At 35.9% G+C, this 25,312-nt stretch overlaps 1 protein-coding gene across 3 annotated transcripts in view; it reads left to right on the top strand.

Annotated features, from left to right (window-relative positions):
• LOC145690284 (leukocyte elastase inhibitor-like) overlaps nucleotides 1-25,312 on the top strand; it is a 130,384-nt gene that overhangs the window by 43,046 nt on the left and 62,026 nt on the right. For all 3 annotated transcript variants that reach the window (XM_081765041.1, XM_081765039.1, XM_081765040.1), the window contains exon 2: nucleotides 2,200-2,309. In XM_081765041.1, the coding sequence (XP_081621167.1) occupies nucleotides 2,200-2,309 (110 nt within the window). The remainder of the gene's footprint in view (nucleotides 1-2,199; nucleotides 2,310-25,312) is intronic.

Below are 25,312 nucleotides of genomic sequence, written 5' to 3' on the forward strand. Positions count from 1 at the left end.
TACCTTATATATATATATAAGGTAAAAATAGTTGAAAAGCGTCCGCACATCCATAGGTAAGGGGGAAAGAGTGAAAGTCCATATACTTGAGTTAATTCAGGTACAAAGATATTCAATCTATTTTAAATTGTTGTTCAATTAGAATTTTCTAGGCTGCCCCCCCCCCTCTTTCTTTCTCTTTTTCTCAAGCCTACATAGCCAAATAATTTATTCTTAAATATCTATAGTTAATTGATCGTGGAAGATAAAATGAATGGTACCGTTATTTTGAACAACTCTTCATTTTTTTAAGAATTTTTAATCGTCTTCTCTTGTGAAAAGGAGGAAATTTCAGCCTCACGCTAAATTACAGATTAAAAATTCCATTTTATGACTACTTGAAACAGCAAAACAAATATTGAACCTCATACAAAAATGAAATCAACAATCACATCAATCATTAAAAAGAAAAGAAAAGAAAAAGAAAGAAAGGAAGGAAGAAAGAAAAGTTCTTCTGAAATCCTGAATCTTTTAAATCGTCTAATTGACATTATATCTTTGCCAGGCGTTCTCTAATGCATATGTAACACAGGTCTCATCGATTTTAGTAGGGAATGCTTATTACATTTTCCGCTCGTGAACCACAATGCGGGAAGATCAACTAAACTTTTGAGTTCGTAAACCTTTTCCTTTGGCTACTACCATTATTGATCTGCTGCGGATTTCAAAATGCAATACTTAACACCTTCAGTTAGAGCGGAGCTGAAAGTGATATTAAAGATTATCTCTCTAGTTTATCCAAATCTTTTGTTGTTGTTGTTGTTGCTTATATATTTCTTTTCTAGAAAAGTTTTTCAACGTTTTCCAGCATGTCTTGTCTTATTAACCTAAAAAAACTAACGCCATACTATATAGTGTACGAAACTCTGCCTCAGAAATGAGAGTCTGCCACTAAACTGTGTTGACACAATCAGGATCAGTGTTACCAATTTCCGTTAGATTATCCTTTATATTATATTCTATTTTCTATGGCTTTTTTATGACACAGAGAGATTCAGATAATTTCTGGATGAAGTTATGGGAAAATCAAGTATAAATTTTGTAGCTGAATTTAGAAAATTAGATAAGAAAATTTCGAGATTAGACAAGGCCAGAAAGGATTTCTTCAATAATCAAGACCAGACGAGATTTCTTGTGAGACAAAGCTTGTGAGACGAGACGAGAGATAAGGAATATGGTCTTGTCTCAAAAGCAACAGTAGTGGTGAGTGATGTGACCGCTTACAAAGCAATCTTGTTGTATGTAACCTAATGGCACCAAAAGAGAAACAATTCTGGGAAGCCTACATTTTAGCACTTTCCAACGCACACTCTAGTTGTTCCAGCGTAGTTAAATGTCATCACGAACATGGATATGCTGTTGTAACGCTCTGCTGTGAATGCTATTGTGTGATAATATACTACATGACCGTCTTTGGACTGACAAACGGACTAACACCCACACCACTGATGTTGCTAGCACCACCGATGTTGCACGGAATTAGTGGCATTGATGGCGTCAAAGAATGCACCCACACAACATCTACGGCCAGCCAATTCCATCTCAACAGAAGTGGAATTGAATACCCCTTTGTATATAAGCACAGAAGTATTCTCCATTGGGAAGTGCGATGTCGAGCAATCATCACGAATATTGGCCGACACGGAGAAACAACAGATGATTGAAAGATGGATTGTCGTAGGTGGGAGAACACTCCAAACCAGGCGCGGATCCAAGGGAGGAGCCCTCACTTGACGCTCAGGTATACACTGGATAAAATGGGCTTCAATCCTGCTTCACACTGGATAACGCGGCAAACTATGGCTTAGCCCCTCCCTTGATCATATCCTGGATCCGCCACTGCTTCAAACAAGGTTATACGGAACCCTCTTACTTAATTCAATTTTAACGTGATTAACATACAGAGAGTGATTCGGAATCAACAAAAATATTGAATTGTCACGGGGAAAATAATATAATTGCAATATTTTAAGAAAATCGAGTCAATAGAACCAACTGTAATGTGAAATCTGTATATATATATATATATATATATATATATATATATATATATATATATATATATAAACAATGTATGCAATTAGTCTAACAGTTTTCTACTTAAGCCCTTTAATAAATACTCTTAAATTGAAAAACATGTTTGTATATATCTCATTTCAGCATTAATTTTACTCTTTGTGGTGGTAACTGTGTCCGGAGACGAATCGTCATCAGAGGAGGAGCTTGGGATCAGTACAGGGAGTGAAAAATTAGCATTGGATCTCTACAATGTAAGTAATATAACACTTTTGTTATTTTCTTTTTCAAAATAAATTAACATCGTTTCACAGTGTGAAACTAAGACTTCCAAACTATAGGAATTCAATACTCAAACTTGGAGTAATGCATCCATAAATACTGGTTGCAATAGAGTAATAAGATCAAATATATAACCTGTTCCTCGGACGCTGAATTCATATCAAGAAGCCATGACTCGCTATCCCTGACTGTTTTTGTTTCTATAGCGATAAAGGTTGAAACCAAAAATCTTTAATTTCAACCACTTCTATTTTGAACAGAGGTTTAACGGGAAAGAAGAGATCTATTCTTGGCAAGCTGAATCGATTGCAAACAACCGCATCTCGATATCTTTTTTATCGCTTCTGCTCCATACAAATCAGTATTGAAACCGGAAGTAATAGTAAATTTTAACCACTTCCGTTTGGTAGAGTGTGGTCGATAGTCATATTATTGTCTTCAGATGCTGGATCGTTTGTAGAAAAACCGCCTCTTGCTATCTCTTACAGTTTTCGTTCTATGCCGATAAACGTTGAAATCGGAAGTGGCTAATTTTCACCACTTCCGGTTTGGATATACGTAGCTTCCAAGAAGAAGAAGAAACCTATTCTTGGGACGCTACATTGACTGCTGAAAGCTGTTTCGTAACATATTTTACCCGTTTTTACTTCACAGAAATCAGTATTGAAATATTTAGTAATAGTAGGCCTACATTTAAACTACTTCTGGCTTTGTTAGAGTGTTGTAGAGAGCCATTACGTATTGTCTTGAGACGCTGAATTGTTTGCAAAATTCCGTTTCTCAGTATCTGTTCCCATTCTCTTTGTATGTATGGGGATAAACCTTGAATCTGGAAATAATACTAAATTTTAACTACTTCTGGTTTTGGTACAGTGTTGTAGGCAGGGGCGGATCCAGGACGGACTTCTGGGGGAAAGCGGTGGGTTGTAATACTGCTACTTAGTGTTACTTTTAAGAGCTCCAAACTCTTAAGAAGGTTTCCTCTTCTGGAGGGCGATCGTCCCGATCGTTATCCCCTGGATCCGCCCTGGTTGCAGAACAGTCATGTTATATTGCCCTGAGATGTTGAATCGTTTGAAAAAAAAAAAAAAAAAACTACTTCTCGTTGTCTGCTACTGTTTCTATAGGGTTAAACGTTGAAACCGGAAATGGGTAATTTTAAACACTTCCGGTTTCAATAGAGGGTTAACGGGGGAGATTCAATCTATTCTTAATCGACTGCAAAAAGCGCTTCTTGTTATCTCTTACTGTTTTTTTCTCTGATACCTGTCGACAGACGGACGGACAAAGCCGTTTTATAAGACTGCCGCATAGCAGACAGAGTTGGGAAGTTTTTAAAAGTGATTTTAAAGAACGTCTTTTCTTATATGTTCAACAGCAAATGTAGACACATTTCGTAGGATTCAAATTAATGTATCAATGAATATTAAGATTTAATGAAGAAAGAAATGAAATAAAACAATAAAAAAATTACTTTATTTCAAAGCAAACAGGAAAAGAAAATTCATAAATCAAGGAGAACTCCGATGCAATCAGATCCACGTCCAATATCGATGTATTCGACTTTTTTTTTTTTTTTTTTTTTTAACTGTTCTTCCAACGACTAAATAGAAACACGAAAATAATTTTAACATATTGTTGGCTTGAAAATTGTTTGGAGGCTCCATGAAGGGTGTGACGTAACCATATTTATTTTTGGAGTATATATATAATAACATGCGTTTATTTAAACGTTGATAATGCTCTTTACTGTGTTCGTACAATCACTTTATCAATTTACGAGGTGTGATTGGAAAGTTTTAAGACTGGGCTTGTAATTTAAAATTGGCAGTACCTACAGGCTATTGTGATGGATCTCCTTCAAAATAGTCCCCTGCTGAATAAACACACCGATTCAAACGGTGTTTCCACTTCTGGAAACATTCCTGAAAATTATTTTCCGCGATGAAGTGAAACACTCTCTCCGTATTTGATTGAATGTCCTCAATTGAGTCAAATCTCTTCTCTTTCAATGACAGTTTTAATTTAAGAAAGAGGTAGAAGTCGGCCGGGGCCAAATCTGAGGAATACGGGGGTTGCGGAAGCACAGGAACGTTGAATTTGGCCAAAAATTCCTGGATCGAGAACGCGCAATGCGCTGGTGCATTGTCGTCGTTGATAATCCAATTTTCTTTCCAGAGGGCAAACCGTTTCAGCTGCACATTTTCGCGCAGAGGCTGAAGGACACTTTTGTAGTATTCCTGGTTGACTGTCTGCCCCCTAGGGGCAAATTCATGATCACGATACCCTAAGAATAGAAAAAAAACTCACCAACATTGTCTTCACATTCGACCGAATTTGTCGCGCTTTGTTTGGTTTTGGTGAATCTGGGCTCTTCCACTGAGAAGATTGGGCCTTTGTTTCTGGGTCATAAAATAAACCCATGATTCATCACTTGTTATTATCCTATTCAAGAAATCTGAGTCCATTTCGGCTCGATTAAACAGTTCTTGGGACACTTCAAGTCTGTGTTGTTTCTGCTCGTGTGGCAACACTTTTGGAATGAATTTCGCGGACACTCGACGCATGTTCAAATCATCAGTTAAAATTTGACTGAACCTCATAGAAATTTAAATTCAGGTCTTCAGCCATCTCCCTAATTGTAAGGCTACGGTTCGAGCGTACTAAATTGCCAATTTTCGCAATGTTTTCGTTAGTGTTTGACGTTGAAGGCCGACTAGACGGGGAGTCATCCTCTACTGACTCGTGGCCATCTTTGAATCTCTGAAACCAGATAAACACGTTTGACCGGCTCAGACATTTGTCTCCAAAAGTTGTTTTTAATAGTTCGTATAGTTTTTTTATACTATGAATCATGTAAGTTACAGGAGTAAAAATGAATCTGAAAAGGTACAGGGACGCATGACGTCAAGCCGTCCCCCGTGTCTATCTTTCTCCATTGCACTTTGTACGAAGTGGAGAGATGCTATAGATAATTTCTGGAAACGTGGGAACGACATCCCCCGCGTTCCCTCTCACTTTTAACCCTGATGTAACAACAAAACACCTGATGTAAGACTTGAGATGTAAGACTTGAATGAATCAGCGTTCTCCACAAGACTCGTAAAAGTTCTTGTCTCGTCTGGAATTTCGAAATATACATCTCGTCTCGTTTCCGAGACGAGAATGAAAACGAGATGAGAATTTATTGTTTCGTAGATAACATCATTTGTAGAACAGACTTCGATTACTTAAGAATCATATTTTCCTTTTTTTTTTCGTGTTCTTCGAGATATATATATATATATATATATATATATATATATATATATATATATATATATATATATATATATATATATATATATATATATATAATAAACAGCTACTGTTTGTGTTCTTTCTTACTTGTTTGTTTTTCAGGTTGTCTCACAGCATTGACAGAGAAGAATCCAAGATAATGTTGTGAAGCGTATCGAATGCAATGCAATACAAATGACAATGTAGAAACTTAACGAATCCATAGCGCTCATCGCATACTTACGATTGACTATGTAACGGGCTTTAAAAGAGCTATTGTTAAATTTGAGTTTATAATGCGGAAATTAACGGAGATAAGTAGAAATTCGTCTGGAATATTGTGTATAGTTGTCATCCTGTGAACTAACAAATTAGCTAACATCTACATTACACTTCATTATTTTATCTAGAGGAAACAGATTACGAGATTTTAACTTTTTCTTTTACTTCTAAAAAGAAAACTTACTACAATATTGCTCATTCATTCGTCTGAGAAATGTTCATTTTCTTGTCTCTATTATTATTATTATTATTATTATTATTATTATTATTATTATTATTATTATTATTATTATTATTATTATTATTATTATTATTATTATTATTATTATTATTATTTAATATTTCAGAAATGATTTCATTCTAAATAACGTAGATGTGTTTCGGTTTTTCAACATTGTTTATTTGATTTCACCATTATGCTGATTGCGTCATTAACATAGAAGATTTTAAATTATGATATTTCATTTCTTGATTACGAGGAGGAATCAGAAAGTAAGGTTCCCTAATGAATATCTTTTTTACTGTTGCATTTCAGAAGTTGCTACTGGACCGAGACGAAGTTTCGATCTTGACTGCATTGTAGCAGCAGAATCAAGTTTCAGTGCATCACACACCCTGAATTATATATACACACAAAATGAATGCTATGCTCTCTGTGAGGACACTAAGAGAAGTGCGATCTGTGTTGTTCTTTATGAACAAAAGGGACAGAGTCAGTTTAAAGTCAGAAGAAACTGCAACAAGAAATGTACGAGTTAAATATGAAGTCAATGGGGCATGTCCGTAAATTGTGTTGGAAATTCAGTGATACTCGCGTAAGTGTGCAAGAAGAACAAAGAAGTGAGTGTCTTCGTACCACATCAGGGGAGCTTCTTATTCAGTCGAAGAGACTGTACGATTGAATTGCCGAATGTCACTAGCAGAGTTGGAAGCACAGTTTAATCTATCACATCGCATAATATGTGACACATTGCCCACGAAGGTTTGGGGATCAGAAAAGTGTGCAGCAGGCGCGTTCCGCGACAACTGACAGAAAACTCATATGGATGCATCTCTCTCACATCTCCTCCGCTCTAATGAGGATTTCCTGAGGGGGATGGAACATGGGTGTGCCAGTATTCTCAGGAGTCAAAAGCGCAATCAATAGCATTTAAATATACAGAACCACCAACAGCCAAAAAGTTTACATTATCACCCAGCACTGGCAAACTGGTGGCAACGGCTTTTTAGGATACGCATTGGTGTGCCCTTCGTGGAGTTTTGTGCTGCTAATTGCAGGGTGAATGCTGCGGTTTATAAAGCAACACTTTGGGAACTGAAGAGACCTATTCAACGCAAAAAGCCTCAACTGTTAGCAAGATCGTCCACTTACTCCACGACAATATGTGCCCGCATACAGATTATGCGACAGTGAATCTTTTGCAATGGTAATGCAAGGAATTTATTTCGCACTCACCGTGCAGCCTGGATCTCAATCCCTCTGATTCCCATTCACTTTTTTCAAAATGAAAGAACATCAGTGTGACAAAGATTTACATCACATGATAACATCAAGCATGCGGTTCGAACATGACTTCCTAAGATAGGATCCCACCTTTTATGCTAGAGTTTTGACAAATGGATTTTCCACCTAGGCAAGTGTCTCATCAGAGAAGGTGACTAAGTCGAAAAATTGTGAAAAGATGTATACCTTTATTCTACATCTAAGTATTTCTCTTTATATTTGGTTTCAAAAATATACATGAGATGGGAACCTTACTTTCTGACTTCTCGTAAGTTTTCCTTTGTTGTTCCGATTACTTAATTAGTCTACTGTAATAGATATATGTTTAAACTTAGTCCAAAGATAATTTGAATCAACGTGAAGGCTGATCCGTTTCCATCCGAACAAATTGAAGTTGTTGCTTACATAAGAGAACACAAGCAAAGTTTTCACCGTGTGAATTGAAGCTTTGCTCTGGAGCAGTTGTGTAGTTGCCATACAATACTGGTATTTCGTTTGTGTAAACTAGGAATAGGACATGTTCTTGATAATAAAGAGCATTGATTTTGACATTTTTGTTTTGGACCTTACGAATTTTGAGAAAACCTTACGAGAATCTTTCCTTGCATTGATGCACAAAGCTATATCGGTCATTTTCATGAATATTTCTGAAGGTGATGGCCTGAACATTGTTACAACAAATTTCTTGCGGTCACCACCTAGGTGGCACTCATACAGCCTTCTACCCTATCTCTTTCGTTCCTATGTAGATACAATGTGATCTGAACGCATGCACTCTGGCCTTCAAAACGACTTCAAGCCTCAACTTATAACGCATTGTATGATTCATTGTTTGACTGCGTCACATGTAATTGTCTTACTCCAAGAATAGCCATTCCCAAAAAAGCATTCAACAAGAAAAGATCACTCTTAACTAGCAGGCTCAATATTGGACTTAGGAAGAAGTTGGTCAAGTGCTATATATGGAGTATTGAACTATGTGGTTCAGAGACGGACATCATAGCAGTTAGAGAGAAAATATTTAGAGAGCTTCAAAATGTGCTGCTGGAGAAAGATTAAATGTACAGCGATACATTCCTATTATAATTAATCTGTACCCATTTTACCAACACTGATCAGAGGCGCAATAATTAAGCATATAGCTTAGATGTAAAAAAAAGAAAGAACGCTGTTATTGACAAGACATGTTGTCATGGGAAAAGACTATGACAAAAACTATCAGTTTGTTATTGACAAGATTATTAGTTGTTATGGAAAAGCTCATTACGCATGGGATACGCACGAAATTGGAAGACATGTACAAAAGCTATGGTTGCTGTTGATATTTAATGTACGTATAAAACAGAAGAATAAATCGACGATATCTGGACGCAATTCATGTTTATGGTTAGTAATTAGTAGCTGATATGTTTACTATAATAACATACTGATTTAAAGATACGTAAAACGAATCAGGGCTAAAGCGAAGTGTTTATTTATATATATATTTCGTTTTATCTGGTGCCGAAGACACGGGACTATACTATACTATTTAGTTCTGAAGAATAGTAAGAACTGAGTTTATGTGTATACGTATTTTATGAGTTTCACTACTTTGAGAAGTGGGAAGAGAATCCAAAGAATTAGCAATATGCAGGATTCCGAGATTGAAGAAGTACCCAGTATTTCAAATGAAACCATATCTGGAAATGCCGTAACTGTGTCTGAACATTCCTATTCTAATCTTATTGATGTGTTTAGTCAACTACTAGATGAAAAGCTAGATGAAAAGCTAGAACAGAAATTTGACCAACAACAAAAAAAGCTAGAACAGATACTAGCGCAGCAAAAATCTCTTACAGATAAAGTACAAGGTGTACAAGAAAGGTTCGATCGGCTACAGCATAGTTTGAAAGAGGATTTGCACGTATTGATTAAAAGGGTGAACGGTACTGATGTGAATAAGAAAGTAGAACCGGAAGAAGGTCAGAAGAAAGTCGATGGACGAAATGAAAATATTGAAGAACAGGATGGAAATGAAACAATTGAACCTGTGACGAATGGTGATGCGGAAGATGCTACAATTGAAAAAGAACCGTCATCTCCGGCCAAGGAAACCTCCACTACCACTACAGGCGTATTCAAAATTGAAGTGAAAGGTCTACCGAGATTATACCGGTTAGAGAAATTGAAGAAATTGTTGACAGACGATTTGAAGTTGGGAAGCCATACTATTTGGTCACCGAAAAGAGCGAGTTCTTGGATTTATTTGATCTTCAAAACTGAAGAAGACCAACAGTTGGCAGTGAAGACCTTGAATGGATACAGTTGGAAGAAGCGAGTTCTTTCAGCCGAAGTTGTCGAAGCTGATCAACGTAAGCGAAAATTGGAAAACTCTGTTGATAAGGATTATAAAAAGGCGAAAGTTCAGTTATCCGTAGAAGACAGAATAAAACAGGCTACAATACCTTTGTGGGATGTTAATTATGGAGAACAGTTGAAGAAGAATAATGAAGAAATAAAATCTTCACTCACGCGACTAATGGATTTGTTGCCGAGAAGGAATTTAGATTTAACAAATTGGGCAGAAGAAAGAAAAGAGAAGAATGAAGGACTTGCTGACTTTCTGAAGCATTCGTCTATAGAGAAGATTACGGATGATTTGAAAGATTATGTCCAAAACAGAGAAAGAAACTGCTTGAACGTAACATCGCTCTATTTCCAGATCTTCAATGAAAAGGAAGAAGGTGAGAAACCTCCACCACTACAGCTGTTGTTCAAGAAAGAATATGTGAAAGAAACTATATGTGACATGAATTTTCGAGTATCTCCAGATTATTATTTTCAAGTGAATACTTTGATGCTGTATACTTCCATCGCAGAAATGGTTGAAGTTGACGAAGAAACTTCCTTGGTAGATGTGTGTTGTGCCATTGGAGGAATTGGATTTATTTTTGCTAAGAGTTGTGCTCAAATTCTTAGCATAGATGTAGTTGAAGATGGCTGTATTCCCGTTTGTGACTTATCGTTTAGCTTGATTGAATCTTTTGGCCATGTAACTTAGATTTGAGTTACGGATGGATAACAATTCCTAATTTATTCTCTCAGATGTTATGAGTTGTGTTATGAATACTTCATTTGGACTTTATATTCGAGCAACATGTTATGATGTGATTAATTTATCTTATCTTTGTATTAACTCCGAATGTTATGTTTACCTTTATTTTACTTTACATGTTCAAAAGAGATTTGATTGTGTTAACTTGAAATCCATGACAGTGAACTTACATTGAAGCTTTTAAATGTAATTATTACCTTCTGATCTTGTTGTTGACGTGTGATATGATGGCAATCTTAATTGTAAATAATGTTGTTTGTATATGAATGTTATCGCTCAATGTAAAAGAGGAACAATTAACTAGTAACTCTGTGTAAGTCATCAGTTACTTATAATTTTGAATAGACCCACAAATAATATTTTTTAATGAATCGACGCTTTATGACATGTGATTAGTAATAAAAGAAAAATGTTGTTATAAATGAATCGATATATATATGGAGAAAGAAGAGAAGAGAAAACTACTTATATTGATGTAATAATAATAATTAATAGGAGAGTTGATTTAGTAATAATTAGTACGAGGGCTATTCAAAAAGTGAATGTTTTGAAAATATACAGGGTTCTTTCCTTCACTATAATACTGTTACGGAATTCCCGTTCTGGGCGACATTCATACAGCGATACATTCCTATTATAATTAATCTGTACCCATTTTACCAACACTGATCAGAGGCGCAATAATTAAGCATATAGCTTAGATGTAAAAAAAAGAAAGAACGCTGTTATTGACAAGACATGTTGTCATGGGAAAAGACTATGACAAAAACTATCAGTTTGTTATTGACAAGATTATTAGTTGTTATGGAAAAGCTCATTACGCATGGGATACGCACGAAATTGGAAGACATGTACAAAAGCTATGGTTGCTGTTGATATTTAATGTACGTATAAAACAGAAGAATAAATCGACGATATCTGGACGCAATTCATGTTTATGGTTAGTAATTAGTAGCTGATATGTTTACTATAATAACATAGTGATTTAAAGATACGTAAAACGAATCAGGGCTAAAGCGAAGTGTTTATTTATATATATATTTCGTTTTAAATGGACGGAGAGAGTAACAAACAAAAATGTTTTAAAACGGATAGGAGAGAAGAGGACGCTTTTAGCCAACATCATTCGTGGGAAGGCCAATTGAATTGGACATTTCTTGCGAAGAAATTGTCTTCTTCATACCGCCATAGAAGGAAAGGTGAAAGGAAAGCAAGGAGTAGGAAGAAGACCACAAGTAATCGATGATTTGAAAAATAGGAAAATATTGGGAGTTAAAAGAGGAATCTGGAGATCGAGAAACGTGGAAGAAACATTTCTAAATTTAAAGTTGAAAAAAAAGAGAAAATAACTCAAGATCTCTCGAAAGGTAGAATACCCAATGATATAATAGTACCTTGCGGTAATGGATTTTCATAGGTCAACAGATCCTGAATGTTATTAGTACAGGTCTTGTGAGTTTCACTGACACAAAATTTCCCGAATTTTTTTATGGATCATCATCAATTTTGATTAGAATATAGAGATTAAAGAACTTAAAGATTAGCTTCATTGATGGAAGAGATCCATTCACCGGAAGTGATATATAAAATCCATTTTCGTTTTTAACGTTGATTACTATAGAGCAAAAATGGTAATCTATATTGACAAGCGGTTTCCTGCTAGCGATTAAGCGTCCGACGAATACATTACATCTCATCCTTAAGGGTCTTCACCACAGCGAAATTAAACTACCTCTAATTTTAGAGCTTTTCTGTAATATCTTCAAGACAAATAAAAATATTCGAAAAATAGAAACGTAGTGAACTAGACAATACAATTTTACATGTGATATCGTTATTATAACTCATCTGTCTGTTTTCGATCTGGAACTGTAGATAGATTTATATATATATATATATATATATATATATATATATATATATATATATATATATATATGCGGGTTCTGTAAATAGCGGCATACCAAAACCAGATAGATGAATTGTGGTAAAGGTATCGCATGCACAATCGTATTGTCTAGTTCTCTACGTTTCTGCTTTTCAAATATTTTTATTTGTTTCGAGGATATTACAGAAAAACTGAAATTAGCGGTAGTTTAATTTGGCTGTAGTGAAGACCCTCAATACTCTACTAACACCAAAAGTGATAGAAATCCCCTACAACTTCCCATTTCAATATTCAACTATTATTCGTTTGATTTATCTGCGCTTGCGACAAAGCTGAGAACCAATTTCCTTTTATACAAGTGTCGTCAGTCATATGCCAGGGTTACCAGAGGTACTGGTTTTATTTGAAATTCCTGTCATATGCAGATTTTCTAGAAAATCAAAAAGATATTCTGAACCAAATTAAATATAATGGAAACAATCCTGTACCTATTGTAAGTTGTTGCGGGCTAAATACACAGAATTAATATATTTAATACGGGATCAAATACTAAATCATGTAGATAGCTGCTAACTTAATTTTCCCATATGAATATAGAATTTGAAGAATTTTAAATAGTATGTCTCTAAAACATCAACTTAAAATGTCTAAAGCTGTGGAGGAACCAGAAACAATATAATGGGGCTAATAAAATGCCATGTCTAAGAAGCGCAGACAATATATACTGTATGCCGTAGACTGGGTGTGTTTTGGTCCTTTAAAGCCAACTTTGGTCCAAAGGAAGAGAAAAGTTTGATTTCTTTCTACATGGTTATTACGGTTTCTATCAGTAAGAAAAGTTGTGGATCGAAGTATTACAACATTGAGAACACATGAATATTGGCACTAAGGATTTGTTTCAAGAACGTGGGAAGCAAAATGCTAACAATTGTTAGCAAGTAAACATTTATCTTTTTTCAAGTTCCACAACTTTTGTTCATTGCATTAAAGTAACATATCCTAAATGCACAAGTAAGTAGAATATAAAAACATGTTCATTAACGAATATTAATAAGCTAACGCCTTAAATGTTGTTCAATTACACACAAACTATTAAGCGTTTAACTGCGTGAGGTAACATTGGCAAAATTTTTGGGGCAATATTGGCCCATATTTTCTGTGTTGGTAATGGCTCAATATTAAAGATAAAATGGTGTACAAATGGTGAAATGTATTAAGGAAGATTAACCCTCACTAGCTTCTAAACGAGGATATTATATAATGCCTGAATTGCAAGAATTTTCTTCCTAAAACTGAGCAGTATGGAACCGCTAAAGTACCCTACCGCAATGAAGAATATGGTGCTCTTATTTTCGGATGTTAAGTATTCATTCATTTAGAGAGATTTTCATTGAACGGCATTTTTGTTTTCCTCAAAATTGAACAAGTGATTTCACCTCTATTTTTGTAATAACGGTATTTTAAGTTAAGTATTCAGAAATTTGTAGCGTTCCTTTATAGATATTTCGTATTCACTCAAGTAGAATACAAATATTTTCATCAGACGATATTTCTCGTTCTACTGAAATTGAGTAAAAACATTGATAATTTCACCAATGTGTTTATAATACTCTATTCTTCTCTTCTGCTTCTTAAATACAGTCCTACAATAATACTTTCGTGTATTAATTAGTCATTTTGACAAATGAGCTAAAGTTACCCCAATCATGAAAAATCTTGCACGGCATCAAAAAATTGGAACTATGATCATCATTCTTGGTCACCCTGAGTGTATACTGCTTTCAAAAGAAAGCCAAAAGATTACCTTTTAACAAGGAGAAAGGTCATTAAATTGCCTCCCTAATCTTAGGAGATGTTAGAATGGAATTTTGAAAATTGAAAAAAAAAAAAAAAAATGGACCAAAGTATACCCAGTTTACGGTAGCTGAAATGTTCGCCGCATGGCCGCACAGTCTTTCATATGTTCTTGTAACATTATGTTAAGTGCTCTTTTTTCAATACCAATTGCAGAGGTGACCCGAATTGCAGAGGAGTTATAAGAAATAAGTTACATTCCTTTCATTTTTCTTTAGTCATACGGCTTTTTGAGATACTGATGAAATTAGTTTACAAACAGAAATAAATACTAAACTCCAATCAGCTGCTACAATCTATGATAGGCTATGGGTAACCGGCTGTAGCACATTCAATTGGGTGATACGTTGCCAGCGCATTACCTATCAGGTATCATTACCTCTGATTTTCTAGACCTGGGTTGCTTAATTCTTAATTGACGTAATTTTCCAGTTATCTCATGATAATGAAGACATAAAATGAAATCTTTGTTTTTGAGTCCCACGATTATGCCTTGGAAGTTGAGTGAGACAATGATATAATGAACGAAGTGGTGAAATGAAAAAAAAAAAAAAGGAGGATACGGTATAATGTAAGAAAACAAATGCAAGGGTTGCTGTCCTCCCAAGGTTCACTTAGCGCGAGCTACGATCCAAGCACGAACCTCACGCACCAGAGTTGAGCGTTGTACCATTGAGCCAACGCGGCCCTTCATCATGATGCACTAACACCGGAAAATGTTAAGTGATCCAAGTGGAAGAAGGTCATGCACTATGAAGTTGTGTGCGCTAACATTAAGATAAGCAAGAGTCAGTAAAACAAGATAAAATAAGTTTTTTTTAAAAAAAAAAATCCTATTTGTTATTTAAAGCTCTCTACTCACACCCGCAGTAGGTAAATTTTGATGCATATTCTGACAAGGAAGAGTCCATCCAGTGGCATAGCAGCTGCCCCCCGGGGGGGGGGGCGAAGACTTGCTATGAATAAAGATTTAAAGAAGTAGAACTTCAATCTTACTTTTATCGGCTTTACAACTAGGGCCCCTTCTCTATAATTTGCGGGGGGGGGGGGGCGCAAAAGTGTGCTACACCACTGAGTCCATCCCTCCAAGAATAAAAATTCAGCACATAATCAAATTAGAGAGCGTCTGGGATTTTTTTTTTTTTTTAGCATGAATTCCTATATTACATTTTAGCATGAATACTGTACTTCCGATAAATTATAAGAAAAGTCGTATTATCTGGGTAACAAATGGAATATACTGCATATTAGTGGAATAAAGGGTATGGCCGGATAAGGAGGCGAGAAGTGCCCTTAATACGCATTGCTGTGATATTTATACCAAAGGTACCTCATCTCCAAAGATAACTTAGAGCAGAAAATCAACTTCAAATTCCTTTGAATTTCGAAGTTGTTGAAAATTCGAAAAAAAAAAAAAACGTATTCACATCTGGGTAACGACTTAAGTTACGAAGGTGAAACAAAATATGAATATATTTTGCTTGAAGGGCCTTACCGAAAATAAGAAACAATGTATTTCACTCTTCAAATTTCTAGCGAAAAGCGCGTCGGAAATATGCTATTCGAACTCATGTATTGTTGCTTTATGCTTGAGTGACCATCTTCTATTTTCCACCACAGAAGCAGCATCAAACTACCTATAATATATTTTGATTATGGTTTGATACTCGCGGTGCAACTTGTCGTAAACTGAGGAAAGCCCGAAGTAGGATGCGCCTTGAAAATATGCAACCCGTGTTATGGCACAAATGTTTTGGCCGGCGCGAATGCTGTCAGAAGTCGAATATCGTCGAGTTTGAGTTTCTGACTCGTCATGAATGGCTCTACATGGCAGTATAACTCTCGTAATCGTACCTCTTCGAGAAACCGCGGGAGAGCGTTAGTGCCGCTGATATTAGAACTGTCATTTAACCATTGTTACGTTTCTGTTTAAACTGCGCACTGGCAATTCGAATAGTGTTAGTGGTGCAAATCTGGGGCTGGAAAGGGAACAGCAAGTTTCGGATATATGTGCATCTGTCATTCAATAATAATAATAATAATAATAATAATAATAATAATAATAATAATAATAATAATAATAATAATAATAATAATAATTTTACGCTATAAGTTTGGAGTCGCAGCCTGTTCGCGAGAAGAGCTCATAACAATTGAGAAAGCTATTGTGGCAACGAAACTTCACAATGCTCTTGACCATTTGGTACTAATCTTTGATGGAAGATATATTCGATACGATAAGAGGTCAAATAAGGTGTATGAACCAAAATCCTACCAGGGACAAAAGAAAAAAAATAGTTGCCTCTATATAAGTTATTTACTATTTATACTACAACTGGTTATATTGTAGATATGCTGCGGCGATATACTGCAATCACAAATGATTCTCATGGCACAAGGTGAAATTTATTGTATGAATTGCTGCTTTCGGGATATAACTGAATATTTGGAAGAAAGAGGATTTACAATTTTAATGGCTACACTGAAAAGTAAGCGGAGGCAATTGACTATGGCTGAGGTGAATCTTTCCCACTGTTACAAAATTTTATTGGGTTGATGAGATCGTTCATGATATTCTTAGACAAGTATTGTCTTCTACGTCACCAATTGGACAAGTTACTTCCTCAAGTTGGATTGCTGTGCCGGATAGCTTCTTTTTTACACAATAGTTTTAGTAATTGTCTTAATTCTGACGATGAACTCGACGAGGAAGTTCAACAAATGGAACGACAGCACATTGCAGAGAACACATTAGGTTTAGAAGTAGATGTACACACTCTTCGCTAAAGTCACGTCTGCGGACATCGTGGACTTCCCCGAATTGACACAAAAAGAACTAAAAATCCTTTCTGCAGATTCCTATCCTACAGTTTCTTGCTCGGCTGAAATGATGAACGAGAGATATCTTCGTGGCTAAGCGGTTAGCGTACGCACTTTGGCGTGCGAGGCCCGGGTTCGATTCTAGGCAGGAGCACATGTGGTTCTAGGTCCATGTCTCAATAAGTCTCGTTGCTGAAAGGGTTGTTAAACTCAAAATCAACCCAACTCATGCAATGGTGAATGAAAATAACAGCATCAATCTCCATTTCCTGAAATAAAATGCCCACAATGTTAAATTCGAGGTACGATCTCGGCATATTAGTAGGAAGACATACAGGTGTTATATTGATTTTGTTTCGAATACAATAGGATATTCGGGTAGAAAACTATATTATTGTGAATGTGCACATAGGAATCGAACATTTTAATGTTTTTCATATGTCGCCTCAAACACTTATTACCTTTCGCGTACTCGATACTTTGCTAAGATTGTTCGACCCACAGAGATTTTAAGCAAATTGTGTGTTGCCGGTCTTGTCACTCCAGTAATAAATAAAGGGGGGCTAATCCGGACAGGAGGCGAATCCGGACATTCTAAGGTTTTTGAACATTTTCTTGGGAACTAAAATACGGAGCGCAACACGAATTTGCCAGTTGAAGCACCGTACATCCCTTCACGTTCAGTGTAGAGTTGAACTTCATGGAAGACAGAGTGACGCAGCAGTGCGGTATGGAATACAAGTCTGAAGACAAGTAACACCATAAAATTTGCTTCTTCTAATTTCTGAACAGTCTTACTTAAGGTATTACTAGAAAATAATTCTGTTTTTCGAAGTCCAGTTTCGTGTGAATAAAGGGTCACTTATGCTAATCATTTACGTCAAGGTCAGAGCCCACTCCTCAACGCCACTTATGGTGATAAATAAAGTTAACGATGCGCAGACGGGGCGAATAAGGACAATAAATGTGAGGTGAATCCGGACACCTATTTTTCATTGGGACTATTTCGGACATTTTCATATGAAATCTATCAGATCAAAATAAAAATAGTTTAGACTATATATTTTTTGGAAGGTGAGTTCACATATACATAAGCACATACACACTGCAAAATATTTCTAGAAATAATAAACAAGACGAGAAAAACCTTCGAAATAAAATATTATTTTGGAGAGGAAAATTACCTGTTACAAAATTAGCCCACCCCGACCTTTCTGGGGTGGGATGTCGAGCCACTTTGAAAATTTAAATAGGGACCCCATTTTTTATATCAGATTCGGATTCTACGGGGGGAAATACATAAATTTTATTCGATAAGTAAATGGCACTCTAATGAATAAAAACTAGTTGCACTAAGGTTTCTTCAATTGGAAATCCCCACGTTGTCATTTCGGAATAAATGTGCAATAAACAATGCTAATCTGTCTTATACTTCTTCATGACTCGTGATAGATGGTTCTATATTCAGCAAGGAACATATATATTTTTTTAGTGAAAAACACGTGTTTTATTTAGTTATGCTCCAACGGTAATAAAGTTGATATGACGGAACCTGTTTTCTGTACGTTATCTCAGTATAGGCGTGATTGTTTTCGGTGTGACTCTTCACTTCTCATCTTTTAGTTACAGTAACTGCTCAAACTGACTACCTCTAACACCCATGAATTTATTGATAAGCATTTCGAATAGTTCTACACGACTTAAAAGTGTGTCTGCAGTAGAGTTTAAACCGTGCATCTACATGTGCACTCTGGTAAATTTTGCATTCACATCAAGTGCTACTTTCTGTGAAAGGAAGGTGACAGAAAACGTTATATTCTACTTTATGTTAAACTTAACACAATACATTAAACTAAACGGCGTGACAAACATATTGGCATTTGAAGGCGAGGTTCCAATTTCCCTTTAAATGCTGCTAGCAAATGAGAGGCCAGCGGTATTGCCACGTTTATTTTGCACACATCCACGTGTATTCCCTCTCACTTGATCGCGCTGTAGTTTGTCTGCTTAGCCATAGCCACACCCCTTTACCACTTGGCAACGTCACGTCAGAGCTTGCGTTTTATTCGTTTAGTTGAAATGCCAAGATGTTTGTCACAGGTTTTAATTTCGTGACGTCTGATTAAACTATTTTTTTCAGACGGTTAGACAATACGTAAGGAAACAACATAGGTCATGGACAGAAGATGGCTTTATAATGCTGTGGCTACGTCTAGAAGAGGCATGTCAATCCGGGAAGCAATTGAAGGATTTAATGTTCCCAAATCTACTTGGCGAGACTAACAGAAGAAATTAAACAAGAGATTAGAAAGACTGGACGTCAGAGTGTTATTAGTGCTGCAGTAGGAAAAAGATACTTGCAGAAAGAATTTCTACTTTACAAAAGAGAGGATTTGGCCTTACCCACCATGATATGCAAAAGTTGGCCTTTGATTTTGTTTCCGTACAAAATATTCCACGTCCCTTTAACACAAACAAACGATTAGCTGGTTCTGCATGGTTCTCATTTTTCCTCAAGAGGGACAATTTGTCTCTGAGAAAACTACTAGACCTATCCAATGCAAGGGTGTAAGGGCTTAATAAAGAAACTATGATCCGTTTCTATGAGCAATTGAGAGAAATTTTGACAGAAACATCGTTATGGAATCACCCCGAGCGGATGTATAATGCGGACGAATCGGACTTTCAGCTCACAACAGGTCGACAAAACTGCTAGAAAAAGCTGGAGGAAAATATGTTGTCCAACTAACGCACGGAGAAAGGGAACGTAGCACCAGGGAATCACCAGGGGAACGACTTACCTGTGGAAAGAAATTGCAATTTTACAGAAGAAATTGCTAGTGCATCGACCATAAGAAGTGATTTTGGTAATTGTAACTTCTGTGGTAAAAATTATTATGCATGTGACTCATAAATATGGTCCTTGGATAGAATGCACAAAATGCAAAATATGGTATTACGTAAGATGTGTTGGTGGTGATGTTAATTGTTCATTCGTATATATAAAGTGCATTTAACTTGAACTGTTAATATTTCAACAGCGTTTTTATTGCAAGAAATTATGTAGTATAATCTCTAATGTAGTGTAATCATACTGTGGCTAACTAGACTGTGTGATTCAAGTTTAACTAAACAATAGCCATTAGACTATTGGAATCAAGTGTTTAAGGTCTTTACTCAGAAAAGTTCTAATGTTGACTTTTTCATTCAGAATCAGGTAAGATACACATCCTGTTGAGCTTTTGTATATGTTTACGCTTAGAAATGAACCTATATAATATTTCTTATCCTTACTTATAAATCATTTGTATTAAGAAAACACACATAAGGTAAGTGTCGATGTCGCATTTAATATGTCTAATGATTTTGTAACCATATTTTGATTTTAAGAATATTTGTCACTTCGTTCGGATTCGCCTCCCCTAGTGTCCGGATTTATCCACCTCTTTCGCAATTTCCAGCAAAATGGCATGTTCTGTTCTGCTGAATACCATTATTAAGAGCAACAGGCCAGCACTTTATTATTATCTGTTATATGTAGACTAAACTCCAAAGAATATTTGACCAGAACATAGTGGCTCTCTCCGCTGAATTAAGGTGGCTACAATACAAAATACTTGAACTGTCCGGATTCGCTCCCCTTTACTCTACTTAATTTTTCTTTTTTTTTTTCATACAGCAAAGACATTGCAAAATCGTTTCGAATATGTGCATTATAATATTTTGTACATTATATATGGGTATACATTATATATAGGGATAATCAAAGAAGTTGTTTTCTGTAAATCCTGATTTAAAATATTGGTATTCTACTAAGGCAGACTGAAAATGAATGGCACTAGTGCTCTCATGCTGTTTCTGGAAGATGTACGATTATGAGAGTTATATTTCCACGTAGAACCATTCATGACGAGTAAGAAACTCAAACTCGACCATCTGACAGTCTTCGCACCGGCCAAAACATTTGTGACGTAACGCGGTTTGCATATCTTCCAGGTGTGTCCAACTTTGGTTTTCCTCATTTTACACCAAGTTGCACCGCGAGTATCAAACCATGATCAAAATATATTATAGGTGGGTTGATGCTGCTTCTATGGTGGAAAATAGAAGATGATCACTCAAATATAAAGCAACAATATTTGAATTCGAATATTTCCGACGCGCTTTTCGCTAGAAATTTGAAGGGTGAAATACATTGTTTCTTATTTTCGGTAAGGCCCTTTAAGCAAAGTATATTCATATTTTGTTTCACCTTCGTAACTTAAGTCGTTTTCGAGATGTGAACACTTTTTATTTTTAATTTTCGAATTTTCAACGATAACTTCGAAACTCGAAGAAATTTGAAGTTGATTTTCTAGCCAAAGTTACCTTTGGATATGAGATACGTACCTTTGGTATAAATATCACAGCAATCCGTATTAAGGGTACTTTTCACTGCCTTATACCCTTTCAATTTTCTAGGTTATGCGTTTTGGCCTGGGTGTTGATCAATCGGGACGTTGATCAGTTACTCCGTCAGGTCTTGTTTTATATAGGGAGATTAAATTGATATTGTCAAATCTCTTTCAAACACAATTTTTATCTTGACACTCAAAATCCATTAAAATTGATAAATGGTATTTTATTATTTCGTAATGTAGATAATAGAAAATTATTATTTAGTAAATTTTCAGAAGCTGAAATAAATAAGATACGTAAAAATGCACAGTCCTCTTCTATTGTATTACAAATTATTGGAAAATAATTTAGTTGAAATACAGAATAGTTATTTTCGTTTCCTATTATTCTTCAAATACATAAAATCCATGCATCATTTAATTGTACAGAATATCAGTAAACATAAGATGATTTTTTAAAATTAATCTATAGGGTGTTAATAAACTATACCGACAAACTGTAGGAACTGATTCTTCACATCAAAATAAGAGAAAAAGTTCATATGGATCTATGGCGAAAAGTGCATAGTTTCAGAGCTAGAGCTGTCCAAAATCACGAAAAAGCCAAATTTCAAGAGTCCCTAGTTCGAATTCCAGAAACTGTGGATGGTGGTCCTTATCAACGTAAAGGAAGTCACGCATACACAATACAAAAGTGCATATGTCGTCAATTTTTCAATAGGTGTACAGGGTGTAATTCTCAGATATGCTCTCAATAGAGTTTTCAGATATACCCTGATTTCAAGGAGGGTCCAAAGTAGGCAGGAGATAAGCTTTGATAACAATGAACATCCAATGCTTCGGAGGGATGTCGGAAGTGTTAGGAACCGGCAGCTCCATGTTTTATTTGTGTGTGTGTGTGTGTGTGTGAGTGTGTGTGTGTGTGTTCGGAATAATGTGTGATGCAATGTATCTCGTCACTGTGTATTTCACGTTTTCTTCATTTATAAGCGTGAAAGTAAACATTGCAGCATGCCTTTCCCCGAAGATCCTTAACCCTTCCGACATCCCGCCAAAGGATTCTGTGTTCATTGCCGTCAAGGCTTATCGTTTGCCTACTTTGGACCAATCATAAATCCAGAGCATATCTCAAAATTCGGTTGATGGCATGTTTGGGAATTTCATCCTGCAGGGAATACTCTGTATACCCATTGAACGATAATGAAATATGCATTTTTGGATTGTGCATGCGTGACTTCCTTTACGCTGATAAGGACCACTATCCACAGTTTCTCGAATTCGAACTAGGGCCTCTTGAAATTTGACTTTTTCGCTATTTTGGACAGCGCTAGCTCTGAAACTATGCACTTTTCCCTACAGGTCGATATGAACTTTTTCTCTTGTTTTGATGTAAGGAATCACCTCTTACAGTTTGTCGGTATAGTTCATTATCAGCCTGGTATATTAATCAGAAGTGTTGATGAAATGAAATACTTGAGTTTAACGTGCAACGTTTATGCCTGTTAGACTAAGGGAGCCATGATTAAAGCAAACGAATGATGATATAAGAATTGATGGAATGAGATGTTGTCCACCTCAAACTTACTTGGCCGGGGATGGAACCAGGGACCCCACACATCAGCCCTTTCGGGATCTTATGGTACTATTTGTACCATACGGTTGTTTCATGGTACATTGTGTTATAACTCTCCTATTTGAGCTTTTTCGTTCGGTTTTTTTGTTTGTTTGTTTTTCAAGTCCAGAGGCATTGTAAAAGACGTTACGTATGGTTTCACACCTTCATGCGTCGAGACACAGGACGTGATGACGTCATAACTTTAAACAATGTGTTTTCTTTTATTAAGCCTATGTTAATTATTTTTTGGCGGGCTTATTTTTGCACGTAGAAGATTGAAATTTTGCACAAACATTCAGTCCACCGAGTAGTATTTATCAGATTTTTCTTAGATCTGTGCGTTAAAACAGGAGGGGGGTTCAGAGGAACAAAAATTTCGAAAAAAGAGATATTTTAACCCCAAAATCCCTTTCTTCGGGATTTTCCCGCCTCAGATACATGATGGAGACACGTGAGTCGTACCGTCTGAAATTCAGTTCTATTCTGAAGAGAATGATGGGCGAACTTTGATTCTAGGATAATTAGGGATGTCTCAGGGAATTTTTACAAAATATCCTTCTGTATACGGGAATATGGGACATTGTCTGTATTTTTTTTTTGTCGGGCTTACTTTTGCACCTAGAAGATTGAAATTGTGCACAAACATTCAGTCCACCTAGTAATATTTATCAGATTTTTTCAGATCTGTGCTTTAAAACAGGGGGATCCAGAGGGGCAAAAATTTGGTAAAAAGGGATATTTTAACCCCAAAATCCCTTTCTTCGGGATTTTCCCGCCTCAAATACATGCTGGAGACACGTGAGTCGTACCGTCTGAAAGGCAGTACTATCTTGAAGAGAAGGATGGGCGAACTTTGATTCTAGGATAATTAGGGATGTCTCAGGGATTTTTTTACCTGAGATCACGGTCTTTTGCGGTAATTTGGGGCATTGTGGGGATTCTTGATAAAATTTCTCCCGCCCTTACTATTCAAAATAGAAACTTAAAATTTGGCACATACATTTAGTCTACCGAGTAGTATTTGTCAGATTTTTTTGAGATCTCTACGTTTACACAGGGCCGTACCAGAGGGGCTCAAAGTGTGAAAAAAATGTTTTCCCCCCCGAAATTTTCCCTTTGACCTCACTTTTCCCTCTCCTGGTATATGGTATCGGCATATAAGTGGTACCACTTGAAAGCCTACTCCATTCTGAAGAGAATGAGGTATGAACCATGATCCTAGGATAAATAGCGACGATGCAGTAGCTGCTTGACTGAAAGTCTAAAAAATACCCCAAAACCCAAGATCCCAAGCGAATGATGATGGAAGAATTGATGGAATGAGATGTAGTCCACCTCAAACTTACTTGGCCGGGGATGGAACGAGGGACCCCACGCATCAGAGGTAAGTGGTCGACCAATGAGCCACCGTGTCCAGAAGTGTTGTTGTACAGTATCTTGCAGTGGCCAATAAATTAGTAAATAATATGTTTTTCATAACACATACTTTCAGGAAGACATTATCATATACGGACTTAAATCATAATCGCTTCATTTAACAAATTATTTACTACATTCTCCCACATTAAAATAGCATCTATTGTTATGATCAAGAACAAATCACGCAATAAATCTCTTTGCCTCAATAAATATAATTGCACATATAAAATAATTGTAGGCCCCACATTCTTTGCAAAGTGAATGTTTTACGGTTAATCAGAAATCGAGGGAAGTGTTTTCACTAAAGAATTGTCCTGTTATTATAGATCTAATCAGAAAGAATTCTTTAATATAAGAGAGAAATACAATTGAAATACCGTAAGAAATGACTATCCATATTTATTATCCTATTGTCATTTCAGATAATTCGAGATGCTATATTTGATATTCGATCTAAAATATAAAGACATGCAAAAATCAATTATCGAAATGTATTTTCCTTTAAGATATATTTTACGCTAAATTTTGAGACTTTCAAGGCCATTATTGTTTTATATTTCTGCTGTTAAGCAATCGAAGATATAAGTTATTAAAATCTCAGAACATATTAATTTGAAATTGATTTAAGTGCAAAATTCAATACTTATTACAAAACTGTTATATGCATTGTTATGAAATATACAGTTCATGATTACTATAAGCTGCGGTAATTGGTAATAATATACCTTTGAAAGTTGGAGGTTCCAAATTTAGTTATTCGGACTTCCGACACATAATAAAATCATTGCCAACAAAACTTAGTGTAAAATCACTTTCCATG

Source organism: Thermobia domestica, chromosome 7, assembly GCF_964235325.1.
Source record: "Thermobia domestica chromosome 7, izTheDome1.hap1.1, whole genome shotgun sequence".
NCBI classification, from domain to species: Eukaryota; Metazoa; Arthropoda; class Insecta; order Zygentoma; family Lepismatidae; genus Thermobia; species Thermobia domestica.